At 43.4% G+C, this 21,053-nt stretch overlaps 1 protein-coding gene across 1 annotated transcript in view; it reads right to left on the reverse strand.

Moving 5' to 3' along the window:
- PRDM7 (PR/SET domain 7) overlaps positions 1-5,301 on the reverse strand; it is a 30,446-nt gene extending 25,145 nt beyond the window's left edge. The window contains exons 1-2 of the mRNA XM_061408358.1: positions 5,076-5,301; positions 2,873-2,980 (exon numbers count right to left, since the gene is read on the reverse strand). Of these exons, the coding sequence (XP_061264342.1) occupies positions 2,873-2,954 (82 nt within the window). The 5' untranslated portion in view covers positions 2,955-2,980; positions 5,076-5,301. The remainder of the gene's footprint in view (positions 1-2,872; positions 2,981-5,075) is intronic.
- Between the last annotated feature and the right edge of the window lie 15,752 nt (positions 5,302-21,053).

Consider the following 21,053-nt stretch of genomic DNA (forward strand, 5'->3'; position numbering starts at 1 on the left):
GGGCTGGTGCACTGGGACGGCCCAGAGGGATGGTATGGGGAGGGAGGAGGGAGGAGGGTTCGGGATGGGGAACACATGTATACCTGTGGCGGATTCATTTTGATATTTGGCAAAACTAATACAATTATGTAAAGTTTAAAAATAAAATAAAATTGGAAAAAAAAAAAAAAGACTTGATAAGACTCTTAGAAGAAAACAAGGGTGAAGCTTCATGACATGAACCAGGAATGATTTCTTAGATATGATACCAAGTGCGCAAGTATTAGTAAAAGGTAAAAATAGACAAATGAGATTATGTTAATCTTAAAACCTCTGTGCAACAAAGGACACAAAGTGAAATGGATGAATAGAGTGAAACAAAGGAACAGAGTGAAAGACAAACTACAGGATGGTAGAAAATATTGTAAAATACGTATCTAATAAGGGGTTCATAAGTATACACCAATATGAAGGCTACTTATAAGCCAGGAAGAGAACCTGATTGACCATGATGGCACCCTGATATCACACTTCCATGCTCCAGCATTGGAAGAAAACAAACTTCTGTGGTTTAAGCCATGCAGTCTGTTTCATTATGGCAGCCTGAGCTGATGAACATGGTGGGAGAAGGCATTGAATAGACATTTCTCCAAAGAACATCCACAAATGCCAATAAACATATGAAAAGATGCTCAATATTACTAATCAATAGGGAAATACAAATTAAACCACAATGGAAATTATCTCATACCTTCTGTGATGGCCAATATGAATAAGAGGACAATAGCAAGTTTGGTAAGTATATGGAGAAATTAGAACACTTATACACTATTGTTGGAAATGTAAAATGTTGCAACCTTTACAGAAAACAGTATGGAGTTTCCTCAGAAAATTAGAACTGCTGTATGATCTAGTAATCCAACTACAGAGTATATTTCCATAAAAAATTGAAAGCGAGATCTTGAATAAATCTTGTGCACATCTATGGTCATTGCAGCATTATTCCCAGTTGGCAAGATGTGGAAGCAATCTAAATGTTCATTGGTGGATAAACAGATAAAGATTATATATATCATATATATTATATACCCATGCACACAATGGGATGTTTTGAAGCCTTAAAAAAAGTATTTTATCATATGTGACCTCAGGGATAAGCCTTGATGATATTATGCTAAGTGAAATGAACCAATTAAAAAAAAGGCAAATATTGCATGATTCCACTTCTGTGAGGTACATAAATTAATCAAATCCATGGAAACAGAAAATACAATTGTGGTTGCCAAGGACTATGAGGAGAAAGAATTGGAGAATTGTTGCTCAGTATTTATAAAGCTTCAGTCATGCAAGATGAAAAAGTTCTACAGATTTGCTGTAGAGCAATGTGTACATAGTCAGCAATAGTGTACCATACACTCAGAAATTAAGAAGGTAAATAAAGATGTGTAGAGGTATGGTGAGAGAAGGCAATGGCACCCCACTCCAGTACTTTTGCCTGAAAAATCCCAAGGATGGAGGAGCGTGGTAGGCTGCAGTTCATATGGTTGCTAAGATTCGGACGTGACTGAGCGACTTCACTTTCACTTTTCATTTTCATGCATTGGAGAAGGAAATGGCAACCCACTCCAGTGTTTTTGCCTGGAGAATCCTAGGGACCTGGGAGCCTGGGGGGCTGCCGTCTATGGGGTTGCACAGAGTCAGACATGACTGAAGCAACTTAGCGGCAGCAGCAGAGGTATGGTGAACCATGGGGTATGTATTCCCTATGAAGAATCTCTCTTCATGTCAAAACCTTTGGTTTTCATTTCTCTTACACTAGTTTTCATAACCTAAGGGAACAGATGGTCTTCCCTGGTGGCAGAGTGGATGAGAATCTGCCTGCCGATGCAGAGGACACAGGTTTAGTCACTGGTCCAGGAAGATTTCATTTTCTGCAGGGCAACTAAGCCTGTGTGTCACAAACGACTGAGCCTGCATGTGCTCTGCCACGAGAAGTCAGTCACTGCAACCAGAGAAAGCCCCTGCACAGCAGCAAAGACCCAGTGCACCCAAAATTAAATAAATAATTTTTAAAAATCTGGGAGAACAGAAATCCATTGATGGAGAATCCTAGAATTATCAAAATTGTTTTCTCCAGTCTAGGCAGATTACCTCTTGTAAACTCTCTGAGCAGCAGAAGAGGAAGTGAGCTGCTCACTTTTATTTTATAGTGAGTGTACTTAATTTTTTATTTACCTGAGGCTGTTTCTGGTCAGTGAAATGTGGGAAAGATAAGGGAGAATATACAGTTATCTCAAACCCTTTCCCAGATTCAAAACAAAGAATTTGTTTCACCTTAGGGTAAGAAGAAGAAGGAAATGGCAACCCACTCCAGTGTTCTTGCCTGGAGAATCCCAGGGACAGAGGAGCCTGGTGGGCTTCAGTCTATGGGGTCGCACAGAGTCGGACACGACTGACGCGACTTAGCAGTAGCAGCAGGGTAAGAAGATCATGTGGTGTTAGTTTTTTACACACAAATAATGTATCTTGACATAATATGTTAATCATTTGCTCTTCTAAGAGATTTACTCCAATAACCGAATTATTATGAGATTACTATTAGAAATCTCTTTGATGAATTTATAGCCTAAGGTATCTTTAATTGCCTTTCATTAAGAATGTTTAGCAAAAATAATTCTTTTTAAAAAGAATCATAAATTTTAAAGAAAAAGCTTTTGAGAATTACACTGGAAAACCTATACATTCATCTTCATTCAGGCTTATGTCAATATTCAGCCACAACCACTTCAGAATGCTGAAAATTATGTTTTCTTTGCTAATGGCTGAGATGCAGTTGAGACCTTAGCCCAGGCTGGTTTTGGGAAGACACCTCTACATTCTCCTGGCCCCTCACCTTGATGCTGTGGTGTCCATTCTTCATCAGAATCCTCAGTATCATCTCCCTGGGGTTTGATGACCTGCCTGCGGTGATGCATGAAAGCTGGTTGAGTGGCTCTTAAACCTGGAAAGAAGCAAAATATATGTTCTAAGAAGGAAGCACAAAGCACAAAAGCAATGGAAAGTATCACAAAGTCAGGGAAATCAGTAGGATGGGCTGGGAGAATGTAGAACAAGGCAAGAGGTGAGCTCTGCACTGCCAGGGTCAATCCCACTTTGGTAAAACAATAAAAATTTCCTCCAGGTTAGTCTCCACACAAAAGGGAACTGTGAGCAGATGAAGCCACCTGAGAGACAGCCAAGGAAACACTGAGGCTGAAGACCTGTTTCATGTTTCCCAGGCTCACAGGCACCCAGCAGTTCCTGTTACCTATAGCAATCAGCACTTCATAGTTCCTTTTCACATTCCTATATCCAGTTTTTTCCCATTCTCCCATCTCTGCCCATTCTTCCTTGGAGAAGTATATGGAAATGTCTTTGAAAGGATCTTTGGCCTAAGGAAAATAATAGATTTCATCAGGGTCTTACTAATATAAGTCAGACCTTAGAGCTGACGTCTCCTCCACCTTTTGTGCAGGGACTAGCCTGAAGCTACTGGATGGTCTCTGTGAGACAGGAACAAAGACTTTCCTTCCCGCCTGTGTGCTACTTAACTGAAAAAACATTGAGCATTTTCCTAACTCTCGCTGGACACAGAGCAGTTGATGATGCTAGTGTCCTGTTTTGTTCTGCTTCACACCACTGTCTCAGACAGGACCAGGCATTCCCATCCTGTGTACACTCACAGAGAAGTTCACTCAGCTGCCCAGTCAAGCAGTCTGTTGTCCTTTAGGGACCGGGGCTGTGTCCTTCCTATAGAGCTGGCTTAGAGCCCAGCTTTGCCAACTCTGCCTCTCACCGTGAGCTTCCACTCTGTTCTCCCAGCGTCTCCCTTAGTTCTCTCCTCTGGAGACCTGTTTTGGCTCATGGCCATGGGAATGCCTCAATGCCAAGGTGCCTATGGAAGGAGAAGATGCTGAGATAGCCCAGACCACTGTCCAGAGCCTGGTCTGTCTTTCTTGGGTGGAGTGTCTAGGGCAGGAAGGTGTAGGGAAAGTCAGAGTGAGGGTGTTGGTGGGGTGGACAGATCCTGTCCAGCTATGACAGGCCACCCTAATGTGAACTAGATATGGTTTGTTTGGTTCCCCTACAATTCAGCCCCTCTGAGGAAAGGCACTGGGAGGGATGTGTCTGTGGGTGACATAGGGAATCTTGAGGAGACCTGGAAGCCCCTAACTGCTGGCCTGGGGTCAGGCTGAAATCAGGGCTCTGTTCCAGTGCAGGAGAGAGAATATTTCTCCAAGAAGGGTTTTGAGGATCTCCCCCTGGGGACTGAAAAATCTGGGCCAACATGGGTTCTATGTATAAGGGAAAAGTTGTTCAGCTTGAGGAGGAGATCTGGGACACAGGGGCTGAAGGAACTGGGATCCTCAGACAGAGGGGACTGGGGATCTTTTAGCTGATGTCAAATGCACAGGGTGAGAGAACTTGGGATCTTTGAGGCTGAGAAAATTGGAGGTTTCTTATTAAGGGGCTTTAAGTTTTTGACAGGCAGGACAGTGGGGGTCTTGAGGACGAAGAGTTTTAAGAGCTCCCAGGCTGAGGTATTCAGGGTCTCTGAGATTAAGGAAATTTGGTCTCTCTGTGGGTGCTATTTTCAGGGTGCCTCAAGCTGACAGGTGGAGAAGGCAATAGCACCCCATTCCAGTACTCTTGCCTGGAAAATCCCATGGACGGAGGAGCTTGGTAGGCTCCAGTCCATGGGGTCGCTAAAGTTGGACACGACTGAGCGACTGCACTTTCACTTTTCACTTGCATGCATTGGAGAAGGAAATGGCAACCCACTCCAGTATTCTTGCCTGGAGAATCCCAGGGACAGAGGAGCCTGGTGGGCTGCCGTCTATGGGGTTGCACAGAGTCAGATACGACTGAAGCAACTTAGCAGCAGCAGCAGCAGGCTGAAGGGAACTGGGGTTACTCTAGGTATTTGAGAGTTGCAGCACTAGGGTATTCAGTGTTTCTACCAGTGAAGGGACTTGGAGTCCCTGAAGCTGATGAATTGCAAGCTCTCAGGTTAGGACCCAGGTTCCTCAAAGCTGATGGGATTTGGGGCCTCTCACCCTGGAATTAGAAGCCGTCACTCTGAGGGTTTACGAAGGTTGCACAGCGTGCGTTCCGTTCAGTCTCCTCGCTGTTCTGCGGCACTTCCGACCCCGGCCCGTATCGCGATAACAGCTTAGCGGTTAATCCTCCCGCGCTGAGGCAAAATGAAGGGGGCGCAGCCGTCTTGTACGGTTCCAGGCACAAGCGACCAATCAGTGCCGCAAGTGAGGCAGTCCAGCCAATAGGCACTGGGAGGGTGCAGAGAGCGAAGGAGGCCCCACCCAAACACTGGGGAAATGGCTTCTCGGGGGCGTGTCAGTCAAGAAGCCTCCAGTGCGCAGGCACATCTTGGCCGATTTCTTTCCTTGTTTTCAGGCATGACCTTTTAGGCCTGGGTCTTCCAGTGGGCGTGTTGTCTTCAGGCTGGATGTTTCCTTCCAGTGCCCTCAACTGTAATCACGACTCCACCAGACTGTAGTCATGCTCCCGGATTTTCTCCTAGGCCTATGTAATACCTGGTCAAATCTAGTTTGGGGAAGCACTCTATGTGGTGCTGCAGCTGCTAAGTCGTTTCAGTCGTGTCCAACTCTGTGCGACCCCGTAGACGGCAGCCCACCAGGCTCCTCCATCCCTGGGATTTTCCAGGCAGGAACACTGTAGCGGGTTGCCATTTCCTTCTCCAATGCATGAAAGTGAAAAGTGAAAGTGAAGTCGCTCAGTCGTGTCTGACTCTTAGCGACCCCATGGACCACAGCCCACCAGGCTCCCCGTCCATGGGATTTTCCAGGCAAGAGTACTGGAGTGGGTCGCCATTGCCTTCTCCCTCTATGTGGTGCTGCTGCTGCTGCTAAGTCGCTTCAGTCGTGTCCGACTCTGTGCGACCCCATAGACGGCAGCCCACCAGGCTCCTCTGTCCCTGGGATTCTCCAGGCAAGAATACTGGAGGGGGTTGCCATTTCCTTCTCCAATGCATGAAAGTGAAAAGTGAAAATGAAGTCGCTCAGTCGTGTCCAATTCTTAGCGACTCCATGGACTGCAGCCTACCAGGCTCCTCCGTCCATGGAATTTTCCAGGCAAGAGTACTGGAGTGGTGCCATTGCTTCTATGTGGTGAGTACTGCATTATTCAGGGGAAAACTGTGTAATTAACTAAATTCTGATGAGACACAAGATAAACAACATATGGTCAAACATTTAAATGCAACACATGGAATAAGAAAGTTAGAAAAACTTGGAGGATTTTTAATCTCAAAGTAGAAGTAGCATTTATGAGTAGTCTGTATATTTAATGTAGGTATCAAAAGCCTTCAAAAATCAGGTATAAATAAAAACTCAAAGCCTTGCAAGTGTTTTCTGTAAAACGAGGCATTGAAGTGGAGGACAATGGATCCACAGAGATGAGTTTGCTTGACCCCTACTGGCATCTCAAGATAAAATAAGGACACTGTTTCTGGCCCTTGCCTAGATTGCTCACAGAACAAAAAGGTGATTTCCATGTATTGGAAGCAAGAGGACTGACTGTAGAATTAGTATCAAGTGGTGGTTGGGAGTCTGGATGGAGAAATGTTACCAGAAAAGTGAATTCATCTCATGGTGGTGTTGAGCCAGAAGATACAACCCAGCCAAAGCTCATGGGAAGGAAAAGTGTATTACTTGCAGGACTATGGAGAACACCATGCAGCTTTCTGGAGCACTGTCTGTCTAAAGCGCAAAGGTGGGGAAGCTTTAATCTATGGGAACAGGCATGTTGAGGCTTCCATGGTGGCTCAGACCGTAAACAATCTGCCCACAGCAGAAGACCCAGGTTCAATCCCTAGGTGGGGAAGATCCCCACAGGAGGGCATGGCAAAGCACTCCAGTATTCTTGCCTGGAGAGTCCCATGGACAGAGGAGCCTGGTGGTCCATGGTGTTGCAAAGAGTCAGACACGAGTGAGTGACTAACAGTTTACCTTTACAGGCATGTTTATTAAGGGTCTTGGGCTGTGCGAGACTCCAAGCTTCAGTTGATTGAAGTCCTGAGAGTCAGAACCAGTCACCATCAGCATCCCTTATGTTCCAGCTGGTCTGGTGTAGATATAGATATCTATTCTTCTTAATATTCTTTTCCCTTATCAGTTCAGTTCTGTCGCTCAGTCGTGTGTGACTTTTTGTGATCCCAAGGACCGCAGTACGCCAGGCTCCCGATCCATCACTAACTACCAGAGCTTGCTCAACTTGTGTCCATAGAGATGGTAATCCAATCCAATCCATCATCTTATGTCATCCCCTTCTCCTCCCACCTTCAATCTCTCCCAGCATCGGGGTCTTTGCCAATGAGTCAGTTCTTTGCATCAGGTGGCCAAAGTATTGGAGCTTCAGCTTCAATATCAGTCCTTCTAATGAATCTTCAGGACTGATTTCCTTTAGGATGGACTGGTTGGATCTCCTTGCAGTCCAAGGGACTCTCAAGAGTCTTCTCCAACACCAAAGTTCAAAGGGATCAATTCTTGGGCACTCAGCTTTCTTTGTAGTCCAACTCTCACTTCCATACATGACTACTGGAAAAACCATAGCTTTGACTAGATGGAACTTTGTCGGCAAGGTAATGTCTCTGCTTTTGAATATGCTCTCTAGGTTGCTTAGAGCTTTTTTTCCAAGGAGCAAGCGTCTTTGAATGTTATGGCTGCAGTCACATTTCCAGGGATTTTGGAGCCCAAGAAAATAAAGTCTCTCACTGTTTCCATTGTTTCCCTATTTGCCATGAAGTGATGGAAACAAATGCCGTAATCTTTGTTTTCTGAATGTTGAGTTTTAAGTCAGCCTTTTGACTCTCCTCTTTCACTTTAGTCAAGAGGCTCTTTCATTCTGCTTCACTTTCTGTCATAAGGATGGTGTCATCTGCATATCTGAGTTTATTGATATTTCTCTTGGCAATCTTGATTCCAGCTTGTGCTTCATGCAGTCCAGCATTTTGCATGATGTACTCCACACCTAATTAAACATGGTGACAATATACAACCTTGACATATGCTTTTCCTAATTTAGAACCAGTCCGTTGTTCCATGTCTGGTTCTAACTGTTGCTTCTTGACCTTCATACAGATTTTGCAGGAGGCAGGTAAGGTGGTCTGGTATTCCCATCTTTTGGGAATTTTCCAACAGTTTGTTGTGATCCACACAGTCAAAGGCTTTGGCCTAGTCAATAAATCAGAAGTAGATGTTTTTCTGGACTCTCTTACTTTTTCTATGATCCAGTGGATGTTGGAAATGTGATCTAAGGTCCTTTCCCTTTGCTAAATCCAGCTTGAACATCTAGAAGTTCTTGGTTCACGTATGTTGAAACCTCACTTGGAGAATTTTGAGCATTAGTTTGCTAACATGTTAGATGAGGACAATTGTGCAATAGTTTGAACATTCTTTGGCAGTTCCTTTCTTTGGGAATGAAATGAAAACTGACCTTTTCCAGTCCTGTGGCCACTGCTGAGGTTTCAAAATTTGCTGGCATATTAAGGGCAGCACTTAACAGCATTATTTTTTAGGACTTGAAATAGCTCAGTTGGAATTCCATCACCTCCACTAGCTTTGTTCATAGTGATGCTTCCTAAGGACCATTTGATATCGCTTTCCTGAATGTCTGGCTCTAGATGACTAATAACACCATCGTGGTTCTCTGGGTCATTAAGGTCTCTTTTGTATAGTTCTTCTGTGTAATCCTGCCACCTCTTCTTAATATCTACTGCTTCAGAAATGGCCCATAGCATTTATTTCCTTTTCTGTGCCCATCTTTGCATGAAATGTTCCCTTGGTATCTCTAATTTTCTTAAATAGATCTCTATTCTTTCCCGTTCTGTTGTTTTCCTCTTTCTTTTTACATTGTTCACCTAAGACGTTTTCTTATATCTCCTTGCTATTGTATGAAACTCTACATTCAGATGGGTGTGTCTTTTTCCTTTTCTCCTTTGCCTTTAGCTTCTCTTCTTTTCTCAACTATTTGTGAGGCCTCCTCAGACAACACCTTTGCCTTTCTGCATTTCATTTTGGTGGATGATTTTGACCATGGCCTCCTGTACAATGTTAGGAACCTCCGTCCATAGTTCTTCAGACACTCTGTTGACCAGATCTAATCCCTTGAATCTATTTGTCCCTTCCACTGTATAATCATAAGGGATTTGATTTAGGTCATACCTGAGTGGCCTAGGGGGTTTTCCCTACTTTCATCAATTGAAGTCTGAATTTTGCAATAAGGATGTCATGATATGAGCCACAGTCAGCTCCCGGTCTTGTTTTTGCTGACTCTACAGAGCTTCTCCATCTTTGACTGCAAAGAACATAATCAGTCTGATTTTGATATTGACCATCTTGTGATGTCCACGTGTAGGGTCTTCTCTTGGGTTGTTGGAAGATGGAGTTTGCTATGACCAGTGCGTTTTCTTTGCACAACTCTTTTAACCTTTGCTCTGCTTAATCTTCAGAGAAGGCAGTGACACCCCACTCCAGTACTCTTGCCTGGAAAATCCCATGGACGGAGGAGCCTGGTAGGCTGAAGTCCATGGGGTCGCTAAGAGTCAGGCACGACTGAGTGACTTCACTTTCACTTTTCACTTTCATGCATTGGAGAAGGAAATGGCAACCCACTCCAGTGTTCTTGCCTGGAGAATCCCAGGGACAGAGGAGCCTGGTGGGCTGCCATCTATGGGGTCGCACAGAGTCAGACATGACTGAAATGACTTAGCAGCAGCAGCAGCTTAATTTTGTACTCCAAGGTGAAATGTGCCTGTTACTCCAGGTATCTCTTGGCTTCCTACTTAAAAAAATAATTTATTTATTTTAATTACAGGATGATGACTTTACAATATTGTGGTGGTTTTTCCCATACATTGACATGAGTCAGCCACTGGTGTACATGTGTCCCCCTGTCCCAAACCACCCTCCCACTTCCCTCCCCATCCCATCCCTCTGGGTTGTCCCAGTACACCAGCTTTGAGTGCCCTGTTTCATGCATCGAACTTGGACTGGTTGTCTATTTCATATATGATAATATACATGTTTCAATGCTATTCTGTCCTATCATCCCACCCTCCCCTGCTCCCACAGAGTCCAAAAGTCTGTTCTTTACATCTGTGTCTCTTTTGCTCTTGTGTTTAGGGTCAGTGTTACCATCTTTCTAAATTCCATATATATGCGTTAATATTCTGTATTGGTGTTTTTCTTTCTGACTTACTTCACTCTGAATAACAGGCTCCAGTTTCTTCCACCTCATTTGAACTGGCTCAAATGTGTTCTTTTAAATAGCTGAGTGATATTCCATTGTGTATATATACTACAACTTTTGTAACCATTCATCTGTCTATGGACATCTAGGTTGATTTCATACCCTAGCTACTGTAAGGATTGCTGCAATGAACACTGTGGTATGGGCGTCTCTTTCAATTCTGGTTTCCTTGGTGTGTTTGCCCAGCAGTTGGATTGCTTGGTTCTATGGCAGTTCTATTTCGAGTTTTTTAAGAAGTGTCCATGCTATTCTCCATAATGGCTGTACTAATTTGCATTCCCAGCAACAGTGTAAGAAGGTTCCCTTTTCTCCATACCATCTCCAGCATTTATTGTTTGTAGACTTTCAGATGAGAGCCATTCTGACTGGGGTGAGATGGTCCCTCAAAGTAGTTTTGATTTGCATGTCTCTGATAGTGAGTGATGTTGAGCATCTTTTCATGTGTTTATTAGCCATCTGTATGTCTTCTTTGGAGAAATGTCTGTTTAGTTCTTTGGCCCATTTTTTGATTGGGTCATTTATTTTTCGGGTATTGAGCTGCATGTGCTGTTTGTATGTTTTGGAGATTGATTCTTTGTCAGTTGTTTCGGTTGCTATTATTTTTCTCCCATTCTGAAGGCTGTCTTTTCACCTTGCTCATAGTTTCCTTCGTTGTGCAAAAACATTTACATTTAATTAGGTCCTGTGTGTTTATTTTTGCTTTTATTTCCATTACTCTGAGAAGTGGGCAATAGAGGATCTTGCTGTGATTTATGTCAGAGAGTATTCTGCCTATGTTTTCTTCTGGGAGTTTTACAGTTTCTGGTCTTACATGTAGATCTTTAATCCATTTTGAGTTTACTTTTGTGTGTGGTCTTAGAAAGTGTTCTGATTTCATTCTTTTACAGGCAGTTGACCAGTTTTCTCAGCACCACTTGTTAAAGAGATTGTCTTTTCTCCATTGTATATTTTTGCCTACTTTGTCACAGGTAAGGTGTCCATAGGTGCAGGGATTCTTCTCTGAGCTCTCTATTTTGTTTTGTTGATCTATATTTCTATCCTTGTGCCAGTGCCATACTGTCTTGATGACTGTAGCTTTGTAGTATAGTCTGGTTGACTTCCTACTTTTGCATTGCAGTCCCCTATAATGAAAAGCACATCTTTTTTTGGTATTAGTTTTAGAAGGTCTTGTAGGTCCTCATAGAACCATTCAACTTCAGCTTCTTTGGAATTAGTGGTTGGGGCATAGACTTGGATTACTGTGGTGTCAAATGGTTTGCCTTGGAGACGAACAGAAATCATTCTGTCCTTCTTGAGATTGCACGCAAGTACTGCATTTTTTACTCTTGTTGACTATGAGGGCTACTGCATGTCTTCTAAGGGATTCTTGCCCACAGTAGTAGATGCAATGATCATCTGAGTTAAATTTGCCCATTCCAGTCCATTTTAGTTCACTGATTCTTAAAATGTCAGTGTTCACTCTTGCCATTTCCTATTTGACCACATCCAATTTACCACGATCATAGAACTAACATTATAGGTTGCTATGGAATATTGTTCTTTTTGGCATCAGATTTTACTTCCATCACCAGTCACATCCACAACTGGGCACTGTTTTCACTTTTGCTCTGTCTCTTCATTCTTTCCCGAGTTATTTCTCCACTCTTCTCCAGTAGCATATTGGGCACCTACAGACCTGGGGAGTTCATCTCTCAGTGTCACATCTTTTTGCCTTTTCATACCATTAATGGGGTTCTCAAGGCAAGAATACTGAAGTGGTTTCCATTCCCTTCTCCAGTGGACCACATTTTGTCAGAACACTCCACCATGACCCGTTCATCTTCGGTGGCCATACACCGCATGGCTCATAGTTTCATTGAGTTAGATAAGGCTGTAGTCCATGGGATCAGTTTGGTTAGTTTTCTATGACTGTGATTTTCATTCTGTCTGCCCCCTTATGAATAAGGATCAGAGAGTTATGGAAGCTTCCTGATGGGAGACAATGACTGTAGGGGAAACTGAGCCTTGATCTGATTGGTGGGGCCATCCTCAGTAATCTTTAATCCAATTTTCTATAGATGCAGGAGACTGTGTTCCCTCCCTATTGTTTGGCCTGAGGCCAAAATGTTGACCCACGCTTCCACCAGACACTCCTGGATTCTCACAGCAGATTCTAACTCAGTCTCATGTGGGGACACTCCTCCTTTCTCCTGGCTCCTGCTGCACACAAGGTTTTTTTGTGCCCTCCAAGAGTCTGTTTCCCCAGTCCTGTGCAAGTTCTGTAATCTAATCCTTCTGGCTTCCAAAGTTTAATTCTGTGGAGGTTCTCAGTCCCTTTGCTAGATCCCCAGTTTGGGAAATCTGTTGTGGGTCCTAGAACTTTCTTAACAGTGTGAGAATTTCTTTGATATAATTGTTCTGCAGTTTGTGTGTTGTCTGCTCAGCAGCTCTGTGGTCGAGCTAATGGCAACATCCTCCAAGAGAGCTTATGCCACATGCTAAGTGCCCCAGGTCTGCTGCAGCCAGAGCCCCTTTCCATGTGGCAGGTCACTGCAGACCCGTGCTTCCGCAGAAGATACTCAAACATTCAAAGGAAGGTCTGGTAAGTCTCTGTGGTGCCTCAACATTATCCTGTTGATGGTTGTTTAGCAGTGAGTTGCAATTTTGGAGTTCTCGCAGGAGAAGATGAGTACACATCCTTTTACCCTGACATCTTTCCCCTTATAGGTTATTACAAAGTGTTCTGTGTAGATGCCTGTGCTATACAGTAGGTCATTGTTGAGTATTTATTTTACTTTCATTTTTTAAAGTGTTGATTTATCTTGTTTATTTCATTTATCTATTTTTGGCTGCACTGTCGTTGTTGCTGTGCCCAGGTTTTCTCTATTTTCAGAGAGTGGGGGCTACTCTTACTTGTGGTGTGAGGGCTTCTCATTGTGGTGTCTTCTCTCTTTGTGGAGCACAGGCTCCAGAGTATGCAGGCTTCTGTAGTTGCAACACATGGGCTCAGCAGTTGTGGCTCCGAGGCTTCGAGCACAGGCTCAGAACCCCTCACACTGCACAAAAGAGAAGCCCACAGTCTCCTCAACTAGAGGAAAGTCTGTGCAGCAACAAAGACCCAGTACAGGCAAAAATAGACAATAAATAAATAAACAGAATTATGAAATAACAACAGCAATAAAACTCCACAAAAAGCAGAGCTGGTATCAGGTAGCCCAGTAACTAGGTCTGTTTGTCTCTGGTTCATTGCACTGCTGCTTTCTTTCTGAAATGCAAAAAGAAGGAAACCTACAAGGGGCAGTCTACAAGGGTTGGAAATCTACAAGGGTTGGAAAACTACAAGGGTGGTAAAGGCAAGCACCAGGGTGTAAGTAGCATGAGGTCAAAGGAGAATAGGTGCAGGGTGTAGGTCAAGTAGAGTTAGGGGGCACAAAAGCAAACTTAGTTAAAGAGTACAGATTAGGAGCAGTAAGGAAAATCTAGGAGAGATTAAGCCTGCTCACTGTTATCTTTATCTTCTTTGCTCTCAGCAAAGAAAAGAAAATCATTTCTCTTTTTTCTTTTTCACTGCAGCCCTGGGCTTGTGGCCCCCTCCCTCCCATCTCTGCCTCCGCCTTTAAGAGGCTTCCCCTCTGTGTCCTCTTTCGTCTCTTCAAAGGACTCTGTCAGTTGGATTGAAGATCATCCTAACCCTACATGAGCTTATATGGATATCCTTAACTACATCTACAAAGAACCTTTGCCCAGATATGGCCTTGTTCTGGGAGGATGCATCTTTGTTTGGCCATCATTCACCCCATTCTCTCTGTATAAAATAACCCTCATTTTAGGAGATCATCACAGGCCCATATAGACGGGCATAGACAGCAGCCACACAGGTGGAGTCTGGAGAGAATGAGTTACTTGCAGTCCCCTGGAACGTATGAAGGCCTGGCTTCATCAGGTGAGGTGAATCACAGGGAGTAGAGGGGCATGGTCTTGTTCAGACTTCAAAAAGACCACTTTGCAGTGGGATGTGAGATGCACTGTGGGGGCAGGGAGCTTCGTCAGGGCCTGATGGAGGGGTTAGGCTTGGGCCAGGGCCTTGGCTATAGAGCGGACGTAGTGTGGGAGTTGGCCATGCACCCTGGAGGAGGAGCTGACAGTCATTGGGGCACAAGGAACTGGGAACCTGGGAGGCCTCCGTGTTCCTGAACCTGAAGAGGAAATGTTAAAATTTTACATCACCTCCTGCTCCTACTGCCTCTGTAACTCAGCTTGCTCCTTGCAAAGTCTGGATCACCTAGGTCACACAGTCTCAGAAAGTGGAGATTTACAATACTCGGAGCTGGAGCTTGTCTCCCTCACCCTTGTCCTGCCCCCTGCATACCTGCTTAATCATGCCTGTCCATGATAATGCACAGCCTGTGTCCCTGACACTCCCCTCACCTCTAGGGGAACTCCCCGCTCTGCTGGAGCACTTCCAGTGGCTGTGGGTGGCCACTGACAGGACTCTGGTCTCCTCAGGACCCACTGGGACTTCAGCTTAGGGACAGTGTGAAGTTCAGCTCAGGCTGACAGGAGATGGGTCACCACAGGACCCACGTGATTTCAGCTTTGGGACATTGTGGGGTTCAGTTCAGGCTGATGGAATATTGTCTCCTCAGGACCCACTGGGGCTTCAGCTTTGGGACATTGTGGGCTTCAGTTAAGGGAGATGGGAGTCTAGTCTTCTAAAGACCTGCTGGTGCTTCAGCTTTGGGACTTTGTGGGGTTCAGTTCAGGGAGATAGGCAGCCTGGTCTCCTCAGGACCTGCTTGGGTTTTGGCTTTTAAACATTGTGGGGTTCACTTCAGGCTGATAAGTCTCCTCAGGACTCATTTGTGTTTCAGCTTTGGGACTTTGTGGGGTTCAGTTCAGGCTGATGGGGTTCTAGCCACTGAGGACCTATTGGGGCTTTGGCTTTGGGACATTGTGGGGTTCAATTCAATCTGACGGGAGCCTGGTCTCCTCAGGACCCACTGGTGTTTCAGTCTTGATACATTTTGAGGTTCAATCCATGGTGATGGGAGTCTGGCCACTCAGGACCCATTATGGCTTTGGCTTTGGGACATTGTAGGGTTAGCTCAGGCTGATGGGAGTCTGGTCTCCTCAGGACCTGTTGGATTTTCAGCTTTGGGACTTTGTGGGGTTCAGTTCAAGCTTACAGGAGTCTGGTCTTTTCAGGACCCACTGGGATTTCCACTTTGGGACATTGTGGGGTTCAGTTCAGGGAGATGGGAGTCTGGTCACTGAGGACCCACTGGGGCTTTGACTTAGAAACATTGTGGTGTTCAGTTCAAGCTGATAGGAGCCTGGTCTTCTCAGGACCCACTGGGGTTTCAGCTTTGATACATTTTGGGGTTCAATCAAGGGTGATGGGAGTCTGGTCTCCTCAGGACCTGCTGGTGCTTCAGATTTAGGACTTTCTGGGGTTCAGTTCAGGCTGACAGAAGTCTTGTCTTTTCAGGACCCACTGGGGTTTCAGCTTTGGGACTTTGTGGGGTTCAGTTCAGCGAGATAGGAATCTGGCCATGGAGGACCCACTGGAGCTTTAGTGTTGTACATTGTGGGGTTCAGTTCAAGCTGATGGGAGTCCGGTCTTCTCATGATCCAGTGGGATTTCAGCTTTGATACATTTTGGAGTTCAGTCCAGGATGATGGGAGTCTGGCCCCTCAGGACCCATTATAGCTTTGGGACATTGTGGGCTTCAGTTCAGGCTGACAGGAGCTTGGGTTCCTCAGGACCTTCTGGGGCTTCATCTTTGGTACATTGTGGGGTTCCATCGAGTCTGAGAGGAGTCTGATTTCCTCAGGACCTGCAGGGAGGTACCGCTAAAGGAAAAGGTGAGGAAAATTGGGAAGAAACTTTCTGTGTGTGGCTGTTGCTGAGTGTCTGTCTTCAGAGGACCCAGGACTGTTAGGGCTTGATGTGGAAAGCTGTGTTTTTTCAGTCAGTTTTTGCCTGTGATATATAATGATTTCCAGTGTTGTTCCTTGGTGTGTGGTATCCATTTTCCCCAGCATAGTTTATTGAGGGGACTGCCCTTTCCTTGGTGTATGTTCTTGACTCCTTTCTTGTGAAGTAACTAACCACATGCCCTGCCTGTAGATTTATTTCTGAGCTCTCTGATCTCTGTGCCTGTCTCTGAGCCAGTTCCACACATCCTGTGGTGCCTTTAGGTGCGTAATGTGGATTGAAGTCAAGGAGGGAGATAACACCAACCTGTTCTCCTTTCTCAGGATCACTTGGGCTTTTCTGAGTCTTTTGTGACCACACACATGTTAAGATTGCTTTTGTTTATCTGAAAAATGTCACTGAAATGTTGATAGTGATCACATGAATGTGTACATTGCTTTGGTTAGAAGAGACATCTTAACGAAATTTTTACCCATTATCTTGGGATATATCTTTGTGTTGTTTAGTTGCATTGATCAGTGTCTTGCAGTTTTTAGCTTGTAGGTCTTTGAAGTCCTTGGTTGACTTCCTAGCTTTTCTGGGAGATGAAATTTTAAGTGGGATTATTTTCTTGATTTTATGAATTAAGTCTTTCAGAATAGATCTCCTTAATTTTACAAAGTCCACAATAATTTTATTTTATGGACTGACAGGCTGTGTGTTAAAACTCAAAAGCTCGTGATACACAGGACAAACCCAAGGCCATGTAGATTTTCTGTTTCAGTTTGGTCGCTCAGCTCCCAGAGCTTGCTCAAACTCATGTCCATCCAGTCAGTGATGCCATCCAATCATTTCATCCTCTGTCGTCCCCTTCTCCTCCCTCCTTCAGTCTTTGCCAGCATCAGAGTTTTTTCGAGTCTGTTCGTCACATCAGGTGACCAGAGTATTGGAGTTTCAGCTTCAGCATTGATCGTTCCAAAGAATCTTCAGGACTGATTTCCTTTAGGATGGATTGGTGGGATCTCCTTGCAGTCCAAAGGACTCTCAAATGTCTTCTCCAACAACACAGTTCAAAAGCATCAATTGGCCTAAGGCTTTGGCATAGTCAATAAAGCAGAAGTAGATGTTTTTCTGAAACTCGTTTGTCTTTTTGATGATCCAACAGAGATGCTGGCAATTTTGCCTTTCATTCCTCTGCCTTTTCTAAATCCAGCTTGAACATATGGACGTTCATGGCTCATGTACTGTTGAAGCCTGGCTTAGAGAATTTTGAGCATTACTTTGCTAGCATGTGAGATAAGTACAATTATGTGGTAGTTTAAACATTCTTTGGCATTGCCCTTCTTTGGGATTGGAATGAAAACTGACAACCTTTTCTAGTCCTGTGCCACAGCTGAGTTTTCCAAATTTGCTGGCATACAGAGTGCAGCACCTTAACAGCATCGTCTTTTAGGATTTGAAATAGCTCAACTGGAATTGCATCACCTCCACTAGCTTTGTTTGTAGTGATGCTTCCACAGGCCCCCTTGGCTTCACATTCCAGGATGTCTGGCTCTAGGTGAGTGATAATACCATCATGATTATCTGGGTCATGAAGATCTTTTTTGGTATAGTTCTCCTGTGTATTGTTGCCACCTCTTCTTATTATCTCCTGCTTCTTTTAGTTCTCTACCATTTCTGTCCTTTATTGTGCCCATCTTTGCATGAAATGTTCCCTTGGTATCTTTTATTTTCTTGAAGAGATCTCTGGTCTTTCCCATTCTATTGTTTTCCTCTATTTCTTTGCACTGATCCCTGAGGAAGGCTTTCTTATCTCTCCTTGCTATTCTTTGGAACTCTGCATTCAAATGGGTATTTTCTCCTTTCTCCTTTGCCTTTAACTTCTCTGCTTTCCTCAGATATTTGTAAGACCTCCTCAGACAACCATTTTACCTTTTTGCATTTCTTCTTCTTGTGGGTGGTCTTGATCACTGCCTCCTGTACAATGTCACAAATCTCCATTCATAGTTCTTCAGACACTCTGTCTATCAGATATAATCCCTTGAATCTATTTCTCACTTCCACTGGATAATCATAAGGGATTTGATGTAGGTCATACCTGAATGGTCTAGTGATTTTCTGTACTTTCTTCAATTTAAGTCTGAATTTTGCAATAAGGAGTTCATGATCTGGGCTCCAGTCAGCTCCCATTCTTGTTTTCCCTGACTGTATAGAGCTTCTCCATCTTTGGCTGCAAAGAATAAAATCAGTATGATTTTGGTATTGACCATCTGGTCATGTCCTTGTGTAGAGTCTTCTCTTCTGTTGTTGGAAGAGGGTGTTTGCTATGATCAGTGTGTTCTCTTGTCAAAACTCTGTTACCCTTTGTCCTGATTCATTTGGTGCTCCAAGGCCACATTTGCCTGGAGTAACACTCCAGGTATCTCTTGACTTTTACATTGCAAGACTGGTCCAAGAAATGGCCCAAGACTTTGCTTTAAATGCTGTCACCAATTAAGAATGAAAGGATCAAAATGAATCCACCACAGGTATACATGATTCATTTTGATATTTTGCAAAACTAATACAATTATGTAAAGTTTAAAAATAAAATAAAATTAAAAAAAAAAGAATGAAAGGAGAAGGTTAGGGAATGGAAGAAGCCATTTAAGGGAGATTATTAGGTGAAGCACAGTAAATAAGGGTATGGTGGTTTTGCAGAATAACATCCAGGTCCATTCCTTAGACAAGCTTTTCTTGATATTTAGTCATCATCCAATTCCTAGCCCAGAGAGGGACACACCCTTACAGATGGAGATATCATTAATAAATGTAAATTTGCTTCATAAAATGGCATTTCTACTTGGTTTTCCAAGATTCTCCTGGTGCTGCTGTTTTCTAAAATTAATCAGTTCAAAATAATCCTTTTGTCAAATGGGCATATTTTAGGTGTCCTGTTTTGTGCTCCCCTTGACATGTCTGTGTCCTAATTTACTTATGAATGCATCTGTGGAAGGACATCCTGATATCTTTAAGTTTTTAACTATTATGCATAGAGCTCTTGTACATTGCTTGAGGCGAGATTTTACTTCACAGTTTTGCAAAGCAGTTGTCTAAATACAAGAGGTACACTTCTTGGATCCTAAGATGAGACTATTTATATTTGGAGAAAAGTGCCAAGCTGTCCTCCAAAGTTGACTGTCCATGCATTCCACCAGCATCTTGAATGACTTCTTGTATGCTTGTTTACTCTCTCTTTATCTTCTTTGGCCAGCTGTATATTTCAATCTTTAACAAATTTTAAAGAGGTCGTTTGGTATAATTTGATTCAGATCCTTTTTCAGATATGTGTTTTGCAAATGGCACTAGTGATAAAGAACCTACTTGCAAATGCAGGAGACATAGAAGATGTGGGTTTAACCTCTGGGCTGGGTGGATCCCCTGGAGGAGGGTGTGGCAGTCCACTCCAGTATTCTTGTCTGGGGAATTCCATGGACAGAGGAGCCTGGCAGGCTACAGTCCATAGGGTCACAAAGAGTAGCACATGACTGAAGCAACTGAGCATGCATGCAGTATGTACTTTGTCTTTTGGTTTTATGAATAAGGTCTCCCATAGAGTAGACATTTTTAATTTTATAAAGTCAACATTATTTTTTCTTTTGTTGATACACTTTTTTATTAAAAGCTATTTTTTGTATTATTTTTAATTTTGGCTGCACTGTGTCTTTGTTGTGCACAGGCTTTGTCTAGTTGTAGTGGTGGGGCTACTCCTAGTTACAGTATGTGGTGTTCTCTTGGAAGTGGCCTCTCTTGCTGTGGAGAATGGGATTCTAGGCTCTTGGGCCCAGTAGAAAATATTTTAAAAATATTTTTCCTGATGCGTGAGCATAGGATATTTTTCTTTTCTGTTTTCAATTTCTTTATCGATGTCCTATAGTTTTCTTTTTTTAATATAAAATTGGAGGCTAATTACTTTACAATATTGTATTGGTTTTGCCATACATCAACATGAATCCACCACAGATGTACATGTGTTCCCCATCCGCATTCCATATATATGCGTTAGTATACTGTACTGGTGTTTTTCTTTCTGGCTTACTTCACTGTGTATAATAGGCTCCAGTTTCATCCACCTCATTAGAATTGATTCAAATGTATTCTTTTTAATGGCTGAGTAATACTCCATTGTGTATATGTACCACAGCTTTCTTATCCATTTGTCTGCTGATGGACATCTAGGTCGCTTCCATGTCCTGGCTATTATAAACAGTGCTGCGATGAACATTGGGGTACACATGTCTCTTTCAATTCTGGTTTCCTCAGTGTGTATGCTCAGCAGTGGGATTGCTGGGTCATATGGCAGTTCTATTTCCAGTTTTTTAAGGAATCTCCACACTGTTCTCCATAGTGGCTGTACTAGTTTGCATTCCCACCAACAGTGTAAGAGGGTTCCCTTTTCTCCACACCCTATCCAGCATTTATTGCTTGTAGACTTTTGGATAGCAGCCATTCTGACTGGCATGAAATGGTACCTCACTGTGTTTTGATTTGCATTTCTCTGATAATGAGTGATGTTGAGCATCTTTTCATGTGTTTGTTAGCCATCTGTATGTCTTTGGAGAAATGTCTGTTTAGGTCTTTGGCCCATTTTTTGATTGGGTCGATTATTTTTCTGGAATTGAGTTGCAGGTGTTGCTTTCATATTTTTGAGATTAATTCTTTGTCAGTTGCTTCATTTTCTATTATTTTCTCCCATTCTGAAGGTTGTCTTTTCACCTTGCTTAGAGTTTCCTTTGTTGTGTAGAAGCTTTTAATTTTAATTAGGTCCCATTTGTTTATTTTCAGCTGTGAAGCCGTCTGGACCTGGGCT

The sequence above is a fragment of the Bos javanicus genome, chromosome X (assembly GCF_032452875.1).
Source record: "Bos javanicus breed banteng chromosome X, ARS-OSU_banteng_1.0, whole genome shotgun sequence".
Lineage (NCBI taxonomy): Eukaryota > Metazoa > Chordata > Mammalia > Artiodactyla > Bovidae > Bos > Bos javanicus.